General features: G+C 42.0%; 2 protein-coding genes across 2 annotated transcripts; both read left to right on the forward strand.

The window, feature by feature from the left end:
- Positions 1-365: 365 nt before the first annotated feature.
- Positions 366-6,891, forward strand: LOC109035457 (uncharacterized). Its single transcript, XM_019049102.2, has 2 exons — positions 366-505; positions 5,546-6,891. Exons 1-2 carry the CDS (start codon positions 466-468, stop codon positions 6,883-6,885), a joined length of 1,380 nt encoding a protein of 459 aa, XP_018904647.2. The 5' UTR covers positions 366-465; the 3' UTR covers positions 6,886-6,891.
- Positions 499-14,443, forward strand: LOC140224488 (uncharacterized). Its single transcript, XM_072299672.1, has 2 exons — positions 499-701; positions 10,589-14,443. The coding sequence occupies exon 2, from the start codon at positions 10,670-10,672 to the stop codon at positions 13,022-13,024; it is 2,355 nt and encodes a 784-aa protein (XP_072155773.1). The 5' UTR covers positions 499-701; positions 10,589-10,669; the 3' UTR covers positions 13,025-14,443.
- Positions 14,444-15,007: the final 564 nt, after the last annotated feature.

Below are 15,007 nucleotides of genomic sequence, written 5' to 3' on the forward strand. Positions count from 1 at the left end.
GACATAGCTGCAAGGATTTTCTCAGCCAATCCCAAATAAAGTCAAAGTACTTTAAAGTTTGTTTTGCAAAGATATAATGCTAGCCAGGATGTCTAACAGTTCACCAATTAGGTAGTTGTTTGTTTTTACTCTTTCTAAGCTTAAAATTTAAACTGTCTCCATTTGAAGTACTTCAATTTTTAATAAATTCTTTTTATGGGTTAACATGCCAGCATTCCATGGTAATTCATAGTTTTTCTGTTCCGTTATCCCCAAAGTCTCATCTTGCATTCCAGTTTAGCTCTTGAATGCAATTTGAAAGCTACTTTCAGATAGGATCAGCTGACAGAAAGGAATTGCAGGTTACAGGAGTGAAATAGAAAGTCTTATAGTCCTTGCAAGTTCTTATGAATGAAGAAAAGCCCGAATGATTTTAAGTGCTTAGGTGTGAACATTCTTTGAATTTATATAATTTTTCAACCCAGAATGCGATTCAAATGTACTCGGAAAAAAGTCAGGCATACTGGTAAAGTACCTAACCTCCGATTTGTTGCTGTGTAGTTAATTTTATCTCCCCGTGGGCCTGAGTAGCAAGGTTATCTATCTATTTTTAATGTATATCAATCTCTTCAAAGTGTTCATTAATAATTTTAACAGTCCCTAATAGTTCTTAAAAGATCCCTTAAATATTTTCCTCTTATACTTCTCAACAATCACCTGAGGTGAGTTAATAATGGTAACACTACTGCAAGTCCTCATTCATTACTCTTTCACATCAACCAACAAAAAAACATCTAAAATCAACCGAAGCTTATTCTATTGTTTGAAATCATGCAATATTTATAATCAAAATTTCTATGCTGCCGATTATGCTGCAAAGGCGATTGTGCAGTATGCAGTGCACTTATTTTGCCTGTCATCTTTTTAGGAGAAAAAATTCCATGATAGTCCAGGAGGTCGCTGACATTTCGGTCACAATGGACAAATGTTTGAAAATCGACGGAACTTTTCTCTCTGATCCCAAAATCCATCATCGGCCTAACGAGAGCTATGCTCCCGCGCTAGGAAGAACGCCGCATGAGCAGTCGAGAGTTGTCAATTTTCCTTCGATAAAATGTTTAGGTATTTTTGAGGAAAATTATCAATATTCTCCTTGAAATTTTCAGACTTTCTAGATCAAATTTTGAACACATACATCTGAGAAACTGGAAGAAAAATATGCACAAATTTTCTTGAAAATTAGTGATTTTTCGAAGGGAATTTGGCAACGCCTGAAGGCTCATACGGCGTTCTTTCTTCCTTAGCACGGCAGTGACGGCCCGGGCGTTTTTCTACGATAGGGCTCTAAAGATGGCGGTGATGCCAGCAAAATTTCATCTCAAAATGAGGCAGACAAGGCATTTCCAATTGAAAACCGAATCTCACGATCCGAAAAACGTCAGTCAGCTGATCGCCGGAAACACTCTCTCAGTGTGCCTGTGCAGGGAAGCTTCAACGTCCAGTGAAGTTTTACCGGAAGTACCTATTCAGAGTTTTCAGTACCATTAACCATTCGCTAGAAACGCTATGATCGTGCACGAATATTACAACGTCAAGTGGATATTTACCTAATTGGGTATCCCCGCTTGCATCAACATATCGCCGGTAATACTTTCTCATCGTCCACGAAATTTACAGTGTCAAGTGAATATTCACCGCAAATAATCATTTGATGCTGCATTCTCCTTCCGCGCAATGAAAGAGTTTCCGGCGATCAACCAATTTAACCAGAAATGTAGAATACATCCGGTATTATCCGGGTCCATTTTTTGCGGTACTCCAGGATTGCGCGAAAGGTCTAAGAAAATATATGAGGATTGCGGAAGTTAATTTAAGGTAGAAAGTTGGCAAAACAGGAAACAGTTGGAAAATGAACGCATTTTATGTTAACGCTAGTTAAGGTTAGTTTGTTGACAGGTCATCGTTGTCTTACCTTCCGATGATAAATGAAGTGAAAATATTGAATATTGGTCGTGGGTACAAAGAACTTTCCTAACTTTTCTCGGAGAAAATATTTATTCGGCAGAAACGAGGCAACGTTGGAATGCTCATACGGTGTCGAAACACAACGTGGGCCTATAAAGCTCTATTATTCGACGCCGCGATTATTCTAACGCGAGTTCGAATAATCGTGATAAACTCAGTGCGGCCGGCGCGGCGTTGAACGTGTAGGTACTAGCGCCTGCAAGACTGTAGGAATACTTCGCGCATTGCGCCAAACAGTGCGGTCGGCGCACGGCCCGTATTAGCGCCTACAAGACTGCGCGAATACTTCTCGCATTGCGCCAAACGCAGTGCAGTCGATCAGTTATCGCGAAACGCATATTAGCGCCTACAAGATTGCAGGAATGCTGTGAGACTGCGTGTCATCATTCTTGACATTTTGCTCTAGTTTTTTCTATAATTAAAGGGTAAATATGTATCCTCATTGTAACGATTTAGAAACTCAGATGATATTTCATTTTTTGGGGTTTACATTGAAAGAAAATAGAACGAACGAAAATATAGCGTCCAAATTTTACATACTTTTATTTGAGATCATTTAGGTAATTCGCGGAAACTTTTCAAAGACACTGATAAACCTTTTTCAAAAGGTCTTCTCGCTGCCGTGACCAGGGACCGGTAATATTGTTTTTTTTTTTTTTTTTTTTTAGATTTTTTAATTCTTTTGACGGTTGATAATGACCGGGAGACCGGTCAAAACGTCCCGTATTTTGTAAATTATTGTGTGTTTTTTCAGTCTCGTCCCCGCCTTATCTTGTCCATACCTATCTTCTCGGGCTGCCATAGTGCACATTCATCTATAGATTTTTAAAAACATTTATTAAAAATAAAGCACAAAAGTTGTGCATAACGTTGCAAGCAGATTTAAATATACGCTTGCTTTCAGGTGCGCCCGTCGTGTTTTGAATCCATTCATCTAGTAGAAAACTTGAACGTGGTTGTTCCACGATTTTCTATATGTAGTCTTTTTCAAAGGTTGGAAGCCGTGTAGCGGCCACAGACCCCTGATTCACTTTTTAAATGTCTGTGAAAGCTCTCTGGGCCATTCGTGCTGCGAGGGCTATCCATCGAAGAGAGACATGCCCGTAAGTGAGGAGGGAACGAACAGTTTTCCGCGATGTAGTTGTCTACCACAAACTACCAAGGTTGCCAAATTAATGGTTCCTCGTTGAATATCGAATATTCGCGCAAACATTTGAATTTTTAGCACCAGAGAAATTCGCGCAATCCTATGCATTTCCAAAAAGGTATAAAAAGGGTGCATTCGCGAAATCCTATCGCAGCCATTTTTTGCATGAGAGTCATGAAATTTTTCTTTTTTTCCGGTTGAGTTTCATTTCCTCTGTACTTCACCAATCACCAACCATCCAAAAGATCTTACACTTTATCTTCCAAAAACATCCCATGCCTCTATCATCAGGGTGTCTACCGGTGCCCAAAAGTCGCCAATGTCCCCGATTATTCCTGATTTTGGAAGGGAGTCCCCGATATCCCCTAAAGTCCTCAATTTTCCTGTTCAGGTCCCCGAAAAATGACAAAAATCGTCCTAAACACCGGCATTTTCACATTTTCCCGCCGGCCGCGGCGGCGTATAGTATAACCATGGTTAGACAAACTGAAGTGGTTGATTGGTTTTTCGTATGTTTTCATCGGTTCAACAAGACTTGTAAAATTAGATAAGTCGTAAAAAATATACGCCTTTTAACGCTCTAACTAGTTCCCTTCCTCTTATTATCTCGGGAAAAAAAGTCCTTGAAAGTCCCCAATTTTGAATTTTTATAACTGGTGGACACCCTGATAATGGGGCAATTTTATCAAGTCAGTTACCTATCTCTCCTGTTTTGCCCCATCCAAATTTTCCACTCTGCGTTGAAGTCTCTGAGTCAGCTAAAAAGAGTGCGCGTTCTCCTCCATTTCGAGGATATGCAACTTTACCTACTTGGAGGTGGAAATAGTTGTATCACGCGATTGGCCCCATCCAACTTTTCTATTCTGCGTCAAATTCTCTGAGTTAGCGGAAAAGAGACTAAGCTGCGTTTTTCATTTTTGCGGATATGCAAGAGAGTTTTGTTTCTTCATAATGTGACCGGATCTGAGAAAAGGGACCCCATTTTCCGGAAGAAAATTTCTGAAACTTTGAAGTCGGCGCGAAAAACGATCGCGGGAAGCGCCTGCAAAACTTTGGAGATACCTCAAGCATTGCGTCCCTTCTCTGATTTATAGTCTCACTCTCGATTCTTCACTCGCGAATCGCGCTAAGATCCGAGTTGCGCACGCTATCTGGAAATCTGCCGTGCTTAGGAAAAACGCCGTATGAACATTCAGGCGTTGCCAAATTTTATTCCATAAAACACGAATTCCCTGGTAAACTTATGAATATTTTTCCTCCAATGTTTAGAGAATATTCTTTTAATTTTGATCGAAAGTCCCTGAAAATGTGAAAGAAAAATATTCATAATTTTCCTCATAAATAAACATTATATCAAAGGAAATTTGGCCACTCTCGAATGTTCATACGGCGTTTTTCCTTAGCACGGCAGAAATGTGCAGGTAGCGCGCATACACAACTTCGGAAGGTGCACGCAAAAATGGAGTTCATGTTGATTAAAACATAATCAATTTGTTATCATCGATTATTCAAGATTGTTGCCTACGCAGCTCACGAACGACCAATCGGTCACTCATTCGTAAAGATTCTACACCCTTGATTAAGGTGTTATATTTTGAAATGTGACCAGGACCTTTCTAATGTTTGTAGTTAGTTTAAAGGTCCAATCCTTAGCTCTCACTGCACGAGAAATATATTTTATTTTCAAGTGATAAAAATAACAGGAACAGTGATTGGGCACAGTGCTGCGTCTTTAGCAACTAGCGTAAAGGAGTGGCATCGATAAGGGTTGTTCTTGGGTCCACCCTGATTTTCCTCAAATTTACGATTTCGGTTAGGTGGGCGATCAATTGGATCTCTCGTGGGAAAAGAAGATGCATCTTCAAAGATACGTAGGGGGTTTGACGTCTTCTTTCAGAAAATTCTGAAAACTCCAACTTTTAATTATTTCGAAACAAGTAACACTTCTAACTTTTTAATCTATTTATTTTCTTGTATTTTTTTTCTCTATTCGTTCTCCATGAGATTAAATTAATTTAAATTAATTCATTCATTTTGTATTAATTAACTGAATTAAATTAATTCAAATTCCATGGAATTTAATATCTTCATTTCCCCAAAAATTCATGACTCATTCATTCGTGAACATTTTGCCGATGATTCTCAGGGAGGCGTAACCCTATCCTCCCGTTAAACAAGAAAATTAATCCTGACGCATCAAAACTCAAGTCAAAAGGAGCTATCTCCATCGTTACCTAGGCCCTGAGACCCATAAGAATAGACGCATGCCCGGGCCCATGCCATACCAGAATTAGTTCATTTTCAATTAAATATGTCCAATCGTGAGCCATGTATTAAGTACCCACAACTGCACTTTTGACTCTAAGCGCGACATTTATTTTGCTTTTCGTGCAGCAGCCTGTGCAGCAAAACGTGCTTCCGACAATTGCACTCAAGCCAAGCTGAAATTTAATTCGAAGGACCGAAAAACGTCAACTCCATCTGAGCGAAGCCATATCAGTCGTGTTAGGACGTATTCACAAGGAAAAGAGGTGTCGCCAGAGAAAATCATGTCCTGCGAGGAATATTCAACACCAGAAGGAACTGTATCTTCATCTTGTGAGGGGATCAAACCTGGCAAGGAACCAGCGTGTCGCGAGGAAACCGTTTCACGAGAAGGAGATGCGTTAGTAGAATCATGTGAGGAAACTTGCGAAGGAAGCGTTTCACAAAAGTCCATAGAGACTCAACCATGTAATGAGCCTACGAAATGTGAACATGAAATCCAGTCGAGACAGAAATTCACCCATCTACCAGTCGAGTCTCAAGAATCCTTCATCGCCCGCCACTCGAAAGAGGACGTCGCCGAGTGCAGCGAGTGTGCCATCCTGGAGAACATGGTCGCGAACAAATGCGAAAGGTGCCTGCACACGCAAGAACTCGCCAGTTTCACACCCACCCCTAAGTCATCCCGAGCACCGAGCAAGAGGTGCAGTCCTGTCAAAAGGCGAGCACCATTACCAGCCAGCTTGCCCCGCACGAAAACCGAGGCTGAACTCATCAAATGTCCACCCGTCCGGCGGAACCCTCTGGCTCCCAGGACCTTGCCCTTCTCAACAAACCCACCTGAGCACAAGAAGTTCTCAGCTCCAAGAAGTTCAAGTAGCGTGAAGAAACAAGCAGATGATAAGAAAAATCTTTGCGAAGACGCCTCCGCGTCTGGCCTGGCAAAGCACCGTCCCAGTACAGAGCTTTTGAAGAAAGCCAAGCCGAGAAAGTACCTCGAGGGGGCTAACGTGTATGTCATTCAGCCAACTTTCGAGCAATGTGTACGACCTCTGGTATCTCAGTCGACGAAGGAAGTACAGACTGATAACGTCGAGAGATCTTGGATCGGGAAGAATGCTCTCTCTTGCCAGGATGAGCCCAAGTTGGTTAATACAAGTTCCGCTTCGCATTATTCTGAATCCTCCTCAGAGGAAGATGACCTTTCTACACAAAACTCGAAGTCGGAACGGAAAGACCAGCATAGACAACGGGGTGTGATGATCCAGTGTAAGATGCCACAGAAGTGCTCTAGGCCTCGCCCGAAGGGTCGGAGCAAGTCTGCCAGTCCTTCGAAAATCAAGGTCGATGATTCGAAAAGTGGCGTGTCTGAAGTTTTCATCGGGCCGTCAACCTCGGACACGTCCCGGAAGCGAGGGAATTCTCAAACCTCGACTAAAGAGAACCGGTCAATTCAAATACCCAGATAGTCATCGAGGAGAAGATCTACGTCAAAGGTACTCCCGAAGCGATCAGGAAGAAGATCATAACTGGAGATCGCTCGATTTTTAGTGGAAGGTCTCTCGCGTCGAGCATTCGCGCTCTACTGAGTGGGAATCAGGATGAGTCGCTCGCCGAACGAAACAATAAATCGATCGACGAACCCGCAGAACCTGTCAGAAATTTTTCATCACCCCCTGAAGCGCCGATCAGAAGATCTATGTCTCATGAAACCACCTCCACTAAAAATAATTGTGCCACTCCGGCAGGGATTTCATGCTCGCAGCCATCACAGTCTGAACCATTGAACGAAGAGTCGAGTTGTGTCTTACAAAATAAGGACCAGTGCTCATCAAGGTCCAGTCGGAAGTATTTCGACGGCAGGTCAAGTCCACCTAGTCGACGTGATTCTCTGACGACAGGTCAGGATAGCAAAGTCGACCAATGTCATTTACCCGAGGATAAATGTGTTTACTTCGACGAGATGTCCATCGCCTCTTACAAGCAAGGTGTTTTCCTCGATCGGTATAGTGAAAAAGACACAGTGTATGAGATCGAAAGTGACTATCACAAGAACAGCGAAAGATGTAGGGGTCGATTTCTCGATGATAAAGTTTCAAAGCGGAGTACAGATTGCTCAAAGTCACCGGACATTAGTCGCAAATACCGACGGTACACTTGTGAAAAGGATATCTGCGACAGTAGCTGTGACAACGACAGTGCAGACGAGACAAAATTTGACTGTCACGCCCCTCTATATCACAGGAACCGTAGAAGATGTGAGGATAGATCTCCTGGGCGGAACGTTTCAAAACAGAGCAATGATTGTTCTAAGTTGCCCAAAAATCGGTGCGCCTGTCGGCGCTGCTCAGTGGTGTGGGAAAACGAAGTTTGTAAGCAACCAAACGTTAAGTCTTGTGGTTCGCCTCGCCGCAAAAGTGACCGTCGAAGACGATACGATTCCTACGAACATAGGCATGAGACAGACGTCTGCTCTCCGGTCTTTCTTAATGACGTCACTGGGCGATCTTGTACAGAGATCAGTGACTCACAGTCTTGTAGTGACGTTAGCTTTATTACCTACCAGTCGTCATATGCTACGAAATCCTGTAAGCCGTACGAAAAAGCATGCCGGTCAAGAGAAACTGACGTCGAGGCTTGCCATTTGACGTCTGCTCCAACATCATGTCCATCCCGTTCATCGGTTTTTTACAGAGACACGTCCAGTATCACTTGTGTATTCTTCATGCTAATCATTTTTATCGTCCTCTTTTTCATCGCGATGCTTGTCTGGCGACTAATGAGAGATGACAAAACAAGAAAACTGGAAGTGGAAGAGTGAATGTTGACAGAAAAGCCTTTGGAGAAGGAAACCCGTGCATTCAGCTGATATGTTCTTTTACCATTCAACCATTCAGCACCCTGACTTTTGTCACCCAGAATTTTCTCGGCCGTCCAGAGTAGTAAAGCCGAATCTTGTGATCATATCATAGCTGTGTGTTGAAGAAGAGAACTGCCGTGCAAAAGATTCCCACACAATGTTTGTCGTGGTCAAGGGATGTGTAAAAATCTGGGATGTTTAATGTATGAATTAGTTTCTGACATTGAAAAAAAAACCAACATATGATTATTAATCATGTACAAATGTCTGCTTAATATTTTTCGCACATTTATCACTAGACATATTAAACTAAACCTCGTAAAAACATTGTAGTGGCCCATAGGATGTGAGCTTGTGAAATTAGTCACACTTGTATGTAGTTTTCTAGAGATTTTCTGAACATTTGTTTATAGGAGTGTATATCATACAGAGATTTACGCGGAGCTCCTTCCTTTTAAAATAGATGATCTTAAAAAACTGCCCCAAAACTAGTGAAATTTTAAGAATACTGTAAAAAGTAGTGTAAGATTGCACCTGGCTTATCCAATTTACCACACATTTTTCTTAAAACTATATTTCTGCGGAATCAATAAAATAAAAGAAAACATGCATTTATCTAATTTTTTGATCTACCAGCGAAAACCCCGAGACTGAAATCACAATTTATGGGGAAGCTCGTGACTTTAGTCACGGGATTTGCCATAAATTATAATTTAATATTGATCACTTCATTTTCTGCGTAACTTAAACTTCATACAACCTAAAAGCACATTACTGAGGAATATAAATAAGTCGACTCGACAAAAGTTGTCATGTCTAAAAAAAATTTCCCGAGAGACATTGTTCGACACTGTCCGTGAGACACTATATTTAAGGGGGATGATACGACTATTTGCTCATGGAGGAACTCGTGTCGCCTACACTAAAAATTGAAGGCGAACTGACGATGGCGTCAATTCAATATTTTCCTGTTAGGTTTTAAAAAGCTATATTTTTCCGATTGATCGTGCCATTTCAGGATGGTACCACTATTCGATCACTTGGGAGCTTGTGTTGCCTACACGAAATATTGAAGGCAGACTGATATGGCGCTTAATAACCTCTTAAGGTTTGGTAAAAAAACTAATTTCTTAGTGTATTTGGAGTGAGCGCGCCATTCCTCGACGGGACCACCATTTGATCACGTCGAAGCTCGTTTTGCCCGCACTAAAAATTGAAGGCGAACTAATGTGACGTCGATTAACCTCATCCGGTTTTATAAAAACCTATTTTTTCAGTGATTTCGGGGTAAGCATGGCATTTCACGACGCTGTCACTATTCGACTAAGTGGGAGCTCATGTTCCCTACCCTGACATTGAAGGCGAACTGACTTGGCGTTGATTTTAATCTTTTCCCGTTTTGTAAAAACTTCTTTTCTGTCTGTGTCTTGAGTAGGCGTGCCATTTCGCAATGATACTGCTATTCAATTTCTGTGCGCTCCTCTCTTGTCGTCTTTTAAGAGAGACGGGGCGTCGTGTCATTTTTGTCGAATTTATATTCTTGTTTTTTTTCCTCAAGAGAATCATTAAATGTTTGATCCCTATTTGTATACTTTTACCTATGTGTGAGCTGTCGCTGTGGTCCCATTTGACTTGACAAAAGTTGTTTTGCAGTTATATTCATGCAAATTTGTCTGCCTTTTCCACTTAGTGCCCAATACTGCCGTGCTGAGGAAAAACGTAATATGGACCTTCAGCCGTTGCCAAATATACTGCGGAAAATCTCGAATTTTTGGGAAAATTGGTAGACACCCCTCACTATTTTTCAGAGAATTTTATTCGTGATTTGATCTGAAGTTTCAGAGAATTTCAATGAAAAATATACAGAACTTTCTTAAAAAATATATATCTTACGAGAGGAAATTGGCAACATTTGAATGCTCATTCGACGTTTTTCCATAGCACGGCAAAATAGCTGACATTCACAGCATACAGTAAAACTTAAATATCATGAGCTGTCAAGCATGAAACAAATGGACGTATTTCTATCAAACGGAACTAAGCGCCATCGGGGGAGGATGGTAGAGGGGGGCTTGGATTGGCGGGTGTTGCGGAACGCGATTCTCGTTCCGTCCTATACTCGCATAATGCTTTTCCATGGCGCTTAGTTCCGTTTGACAGAACGCGGTATCCGGGATTCTAAAATCCTCAAAAGGAATTCAATTTGGCGCTTAGTTCCGTTTAACAGAAATACGTCCCAATCATATTCTATCGCTTACAAATTCATGTTTCGTCAATACTAAGATCTTCAATTTTTTTACTGTTCGGTGCAGCAAAATACGTGTTCGACAAATGCAACCAGCTTGATTATTTTTGATCTGTCAAACTCTTTTACGTCAAAACAATCGACCGTCATGCGTAGAGGATCAAACTCGCACCACAGAACTGGATCAAACGAAGAATTGATTTCACAAGGAAATAATGCACTTTGTGAAGAAAACAAAGTCACCGAAGATGTCGCGTCTTTCCAAAGATGTCCCTCTAAAGACAAAACCAACGCAAGTGAGATAATAGAAACCTATGGGGAAGATGAATTACGTGACGGAACCTTGTCTTGTGAAGCCGATATAAGTAATGCCTCTGAGATTCAGACATCTGAAAGTAAGGAATGTATGGGAACAGTCCAATCAAAGAGGCAGTTCATTCATTTGCCCTTTGATAAACAAAAATCGTCTGAAACCCACCATTTGCAAGCGAGTACTGAAGAGAACACCGACTGCGCTATCCTTGGAAATCTCATAGCTAGTACGAATGAAAAGTGTGTTTCCGCCGATACACTTGACACTAAACACTGTTTGATCAGTCCATCGCTTGGGCGAAGTGTTACCGAAGAGGAATCAGCTCATTATTCTTCTTTGTCTCATAGTCCAACGGTTGCTGGAACCACAGCGAGCGTCTCTCCTTGTATGCTCTTAAATGATCCAGAAAATCGTCTAAAAAGCGCGGGAAGTGAGAATGGCGGCAGCAGCACTGCATCAAGGGGGGTTGAACCAGAACATAAATTAATTATGCGAACTTCCAGCGTCGAAATCTTGAGAAGAGTGAAACCGGAGAATTCATCTGCAAAATCCAGGGTATTCGTGATTCAGCCCTCTTTCAAGCAAGTTGTGAATCCTGTATCTGATCGATCAAAAACCGAAGACATTCTGGTCCTCATTAGTGAAAAATCCGCACCCAACCAAGACCTTAGCGAGGAGAATCAGCAAGACGACCCTGGTAAAAATGTCTCTCCAGAGGTAAAATGCACCTCCACGTCAAGATCGAAACCAGGATCGGAAAGGAATGTGCTGCAACAAAACCGGTGCGCTGAGACTCAATGTAATCTATCCTCAGGCCATGAGAGATCTTCGAGTTCTCGGGAGGATGTCGATGGGTGCGATGAATGGAGCCAAGAGGGCTCAATTGAGCTGAATGAAAGTTCGAATTACCCGGAGTCTCTTTGGGTGGACGGAACTTTGCAAATGCCGAATCGTCGAAAGGCGTCACAGAAAGACCTGAATAAACGATGCGTCAAAATTCAGTGTAATATACCACAAAGCTCCCCAAGCTCAAAGCCAACTCGCCAATTTGAGGCTCGCAGCAAGTCTTATAGTCCACCGAAGAGCACATCGGAACATGATTTATCTAGCAGTCGTTTTTTTGAAGCTTTTCCCGCATTATCCGACATGGGTAAATCACGAATGACGGAGAATCTGTCTAATTTATCGGAGAGGGAATCGGTTGCCTCGAGCACTCAAATAATTATCGAAGAGAAAATCCTCGTGAGAAGCACGAATAAAATGAACGATAAAATGACTGTAAAAGATGACAAATGCACTCTATCTACCAATATCTTATCAAATATTCGGGATCTTCTGATCGGAACTTTCAGCGATTCATCGTCAATGCACGAGGATAGTTGCGGAAGGCCCCTGGTTGATTCAATTTTGTCCCCAACTGTGCCGTGTCCCGACCAAAAAGTTGGCGATGATTCCATACCTCAAAAAAGTAAGATACAAAATCAGCTTTTCGAGTTGGAGGAACAGCCGTCAATGGTAGCGTCTGAATGCGCATGCTCTTTACAGTCCGATAGGGACCGCTGTCATGGCCTTGGCTCATTGGTCAAGCAATCCGCGCCACCGACCACTATTTTTGACCGGAGAAAAAATCCCTCATCGCCCAAAAAGTCCCGATCGATGTTCGATGGCATTAATGTAAGCTACGATAGCATTTTCAAAATCCGCATGTTGAATTGCAAATCAAACGACTCTCATGTTTCTGAAGATGGAGCAGTTTGTTTGGATGATAGATGGATCGGGTCATACAAAGATGATAATGATGCCCAAACTCACGAGAACACAATATCGCAAAAATCAAGGAGTGCCATCAACTCACGCTCTCTCCCAGAACTCATTCGTAGCAAAGATAGAGGGTATATAGCCGAGAGAACTCAGTCTCGAACATTAGAATGCAGAGAAAAGGGAAGCACGCGGCCTCAAGGCTCGAGTAAAACTGATGTTAATTTTGCTCCAGTGTTCCTTCGAGAAGCTGACAGGAGAACACGATGTCCTAGTATTAGTTCTGAAGATGTGAGCGGACAAGCATTTTGTCTGTATACTCTCTCTGTGGTAGACATGGGTGTTGGTCGTCGTTCGCGAAGTGTGGACGCTATCCTCAAAAAAAGAACAGTCTTATCCAACACAGTGGAAAAAGCTTCCACCCCTGGATGAAAGAAGGATCATGTTCCGGCAGTGAGGTTGGCTCTGACTTCTGTTTTGAAAATGATCCCGGTGCATTAACCGGTGAAAGCTCCCATTTCGATCCCCATCCATGCCACGAACACCGCACGAATTTTCGAAGCGAAAGTTGCTCCTGTTCGCCATGGGGAAAGACCGCTTCAAATTTATGCATTCACAATAGCTCCCACACACAACCTTGTCCCAAGAAGAGCTCCTGTCTAGGCTGTGGACAAGAATCAAATTCCTGTAGCGACAATCGTTTTCTCTTGCGATTCATAAATGAGTCATTCGCCCCCAGTGAGATTGATTCGCACCCCTGCATCGACAATCACCTTGAGGACGAGTCTTATCCATGCCGAGAGGGTTGCTCTTGTGTTCCGAACCAGGATGACTGCCAACCCTGCACCTTGCCGTGCAGTGAAGATGGCTCTCCGCTGCGCTCTCGGTCAGGCGAAGAGGACCTTTCACATTCGTGCTTTGAGCTCTGTTCGGACAAGCTAGAGTCGTTACCTAAGTCTAATGGACCGAGCCAATTCAACCCAGCTGAGAGGACAGAATGTTATCCGGCGTCAAACCAGATTGACGTGGAGATCGGACATCGGGCCTTGATGTCGACAGAGGTTGTTTGCTATGGCCACCCGAACCCCTACACATCCTGCAATTCAATAGCGAAGTCTACCTTCGTTTTCACCATGGCAATCGCCTCCATCGTCACCTTCTTCGTTGGAATGCTGTTTTGGCGTTTACATAGTGAGCGCTATAACTAGGTATAGATTATTTTCAAGGTTGAAAACCATCAAAAATAGGTTACTTTTTCTGCTTGCAGAAAATGATTTACTTAGACTGTTGTAATTATTGTACTTTTAATTATTTCTACTCGTGACTACTTTGTCATGACCAATATATTTGTTTGCAGTGTGTTTACCTAATGTGCAGGAAAATCCGGCAATACCTATGCGGGCGAATTTTTAAAGTGTGAAATACACTGAGGTCAAAAATATTTTACTTTTATTTTTAAAGGAGAGACAAGTCAAATATGGGAATTTTCATAGCTAATTCTTTTATTTGTAATGCATTAACGCTTCAAAAGTATAATTATCCATAGGGCCCGAAATCTCTCAATTGACTTCCCGAGGAAAACCGAAACGAGTCCCACAAAGGCAGCCTCCTTTTTTCTCAACTTGATGTTACCTTAGGTGATCCTATCAGTTTCATTCCGCAAAAGCGCCTTGCTTCAAAGCACATGGTAGTTTGAGCTGCGTGCAAATAAATGCAAGAAAATTATTTTCCTCATTAACGAAAAATGTTGTGTTCATTAAAACTGAATGTAAATAATTTAACATAAGCTTGTATCCAGTTACTTACTTATTGATTCCTTAGTTTTACGCACAACCCAAGGGCATTTTCTGTTTTAAATAAAATATTTTTCGTACATTTTTTACTCTTATTTAGTCACTCTCTTGCGATAAGACGCAGTATTGAGTCTTCAATAATGATTCTGTCACACGGGAGGTTTTTCCGTTTGCGTGATGAGGTGGAACCTTCGCACATGATTCTGCTCGAAAACATCTCCTGAGGATGTTTTCAAATCTGATACAACTATTCAAGCGCGGGAGATGTTCATGATGCATACTTAATGGAATGAAGGCGCTTGGGACATTGGTGCACGAGCAGTTTCCGCGACGCACTCAAACGTTAGTCGTTGGTGTTGGTGCTATGTTTCGTTCCTACAAATAAGAGCAAAAGACATTGAATGAAGAATTAATATTGGCAAGGGACCGCTCGACAGTCGGCGGTGCCCCAATTTATTAATTCTACATTTTCCAGCGATCTGTGAAAGCACGCCGCACAATGGATCGAGTCAATAGGAGAGGTCGGACAAATTTGGAAATTTTAAACGCTTATAACTCCGTTTATACACAACTTTGAAGTACTGAAAGTGGTTCCATTGGTTTTCTCGTGAAATTTTCTTCA

This window comes from Bemisia tabaci, chromosome 4, assembly GCF_918797505.1.
Source record: "Bemisia tabaci chromosome 4, PGI_BMITA_v3".
Classification (NCBI taxonomy): Eukaryota; Metazoa; Arthropoda; class Insecta; order Hemiptera; family Aleyrodidae; genus Bemisia; species Bemisia tabaci.

Coding starts and splice junctions, on each gene's coding strand:
- LOC109035457 (XM_019049102.2), top strand. CDS start 466: ATGCGATTCAAATGTACTCGGAAAAAAGTCAGGCATACTG. Junction 506..5,545: donor GAAAAAAGTCAGGCATACTG/GTAAAGTACCTA, acceptor CTTTTCGTGCAG/CAGCCTGTGCAGCAAAACGT.
- LOC140224488 (XM_072299672.1), top strand. CDS start 10,670: ATGCGTAGAGGATCAAACTCGCACCACAGAACTGGATCAAACGAAGAA.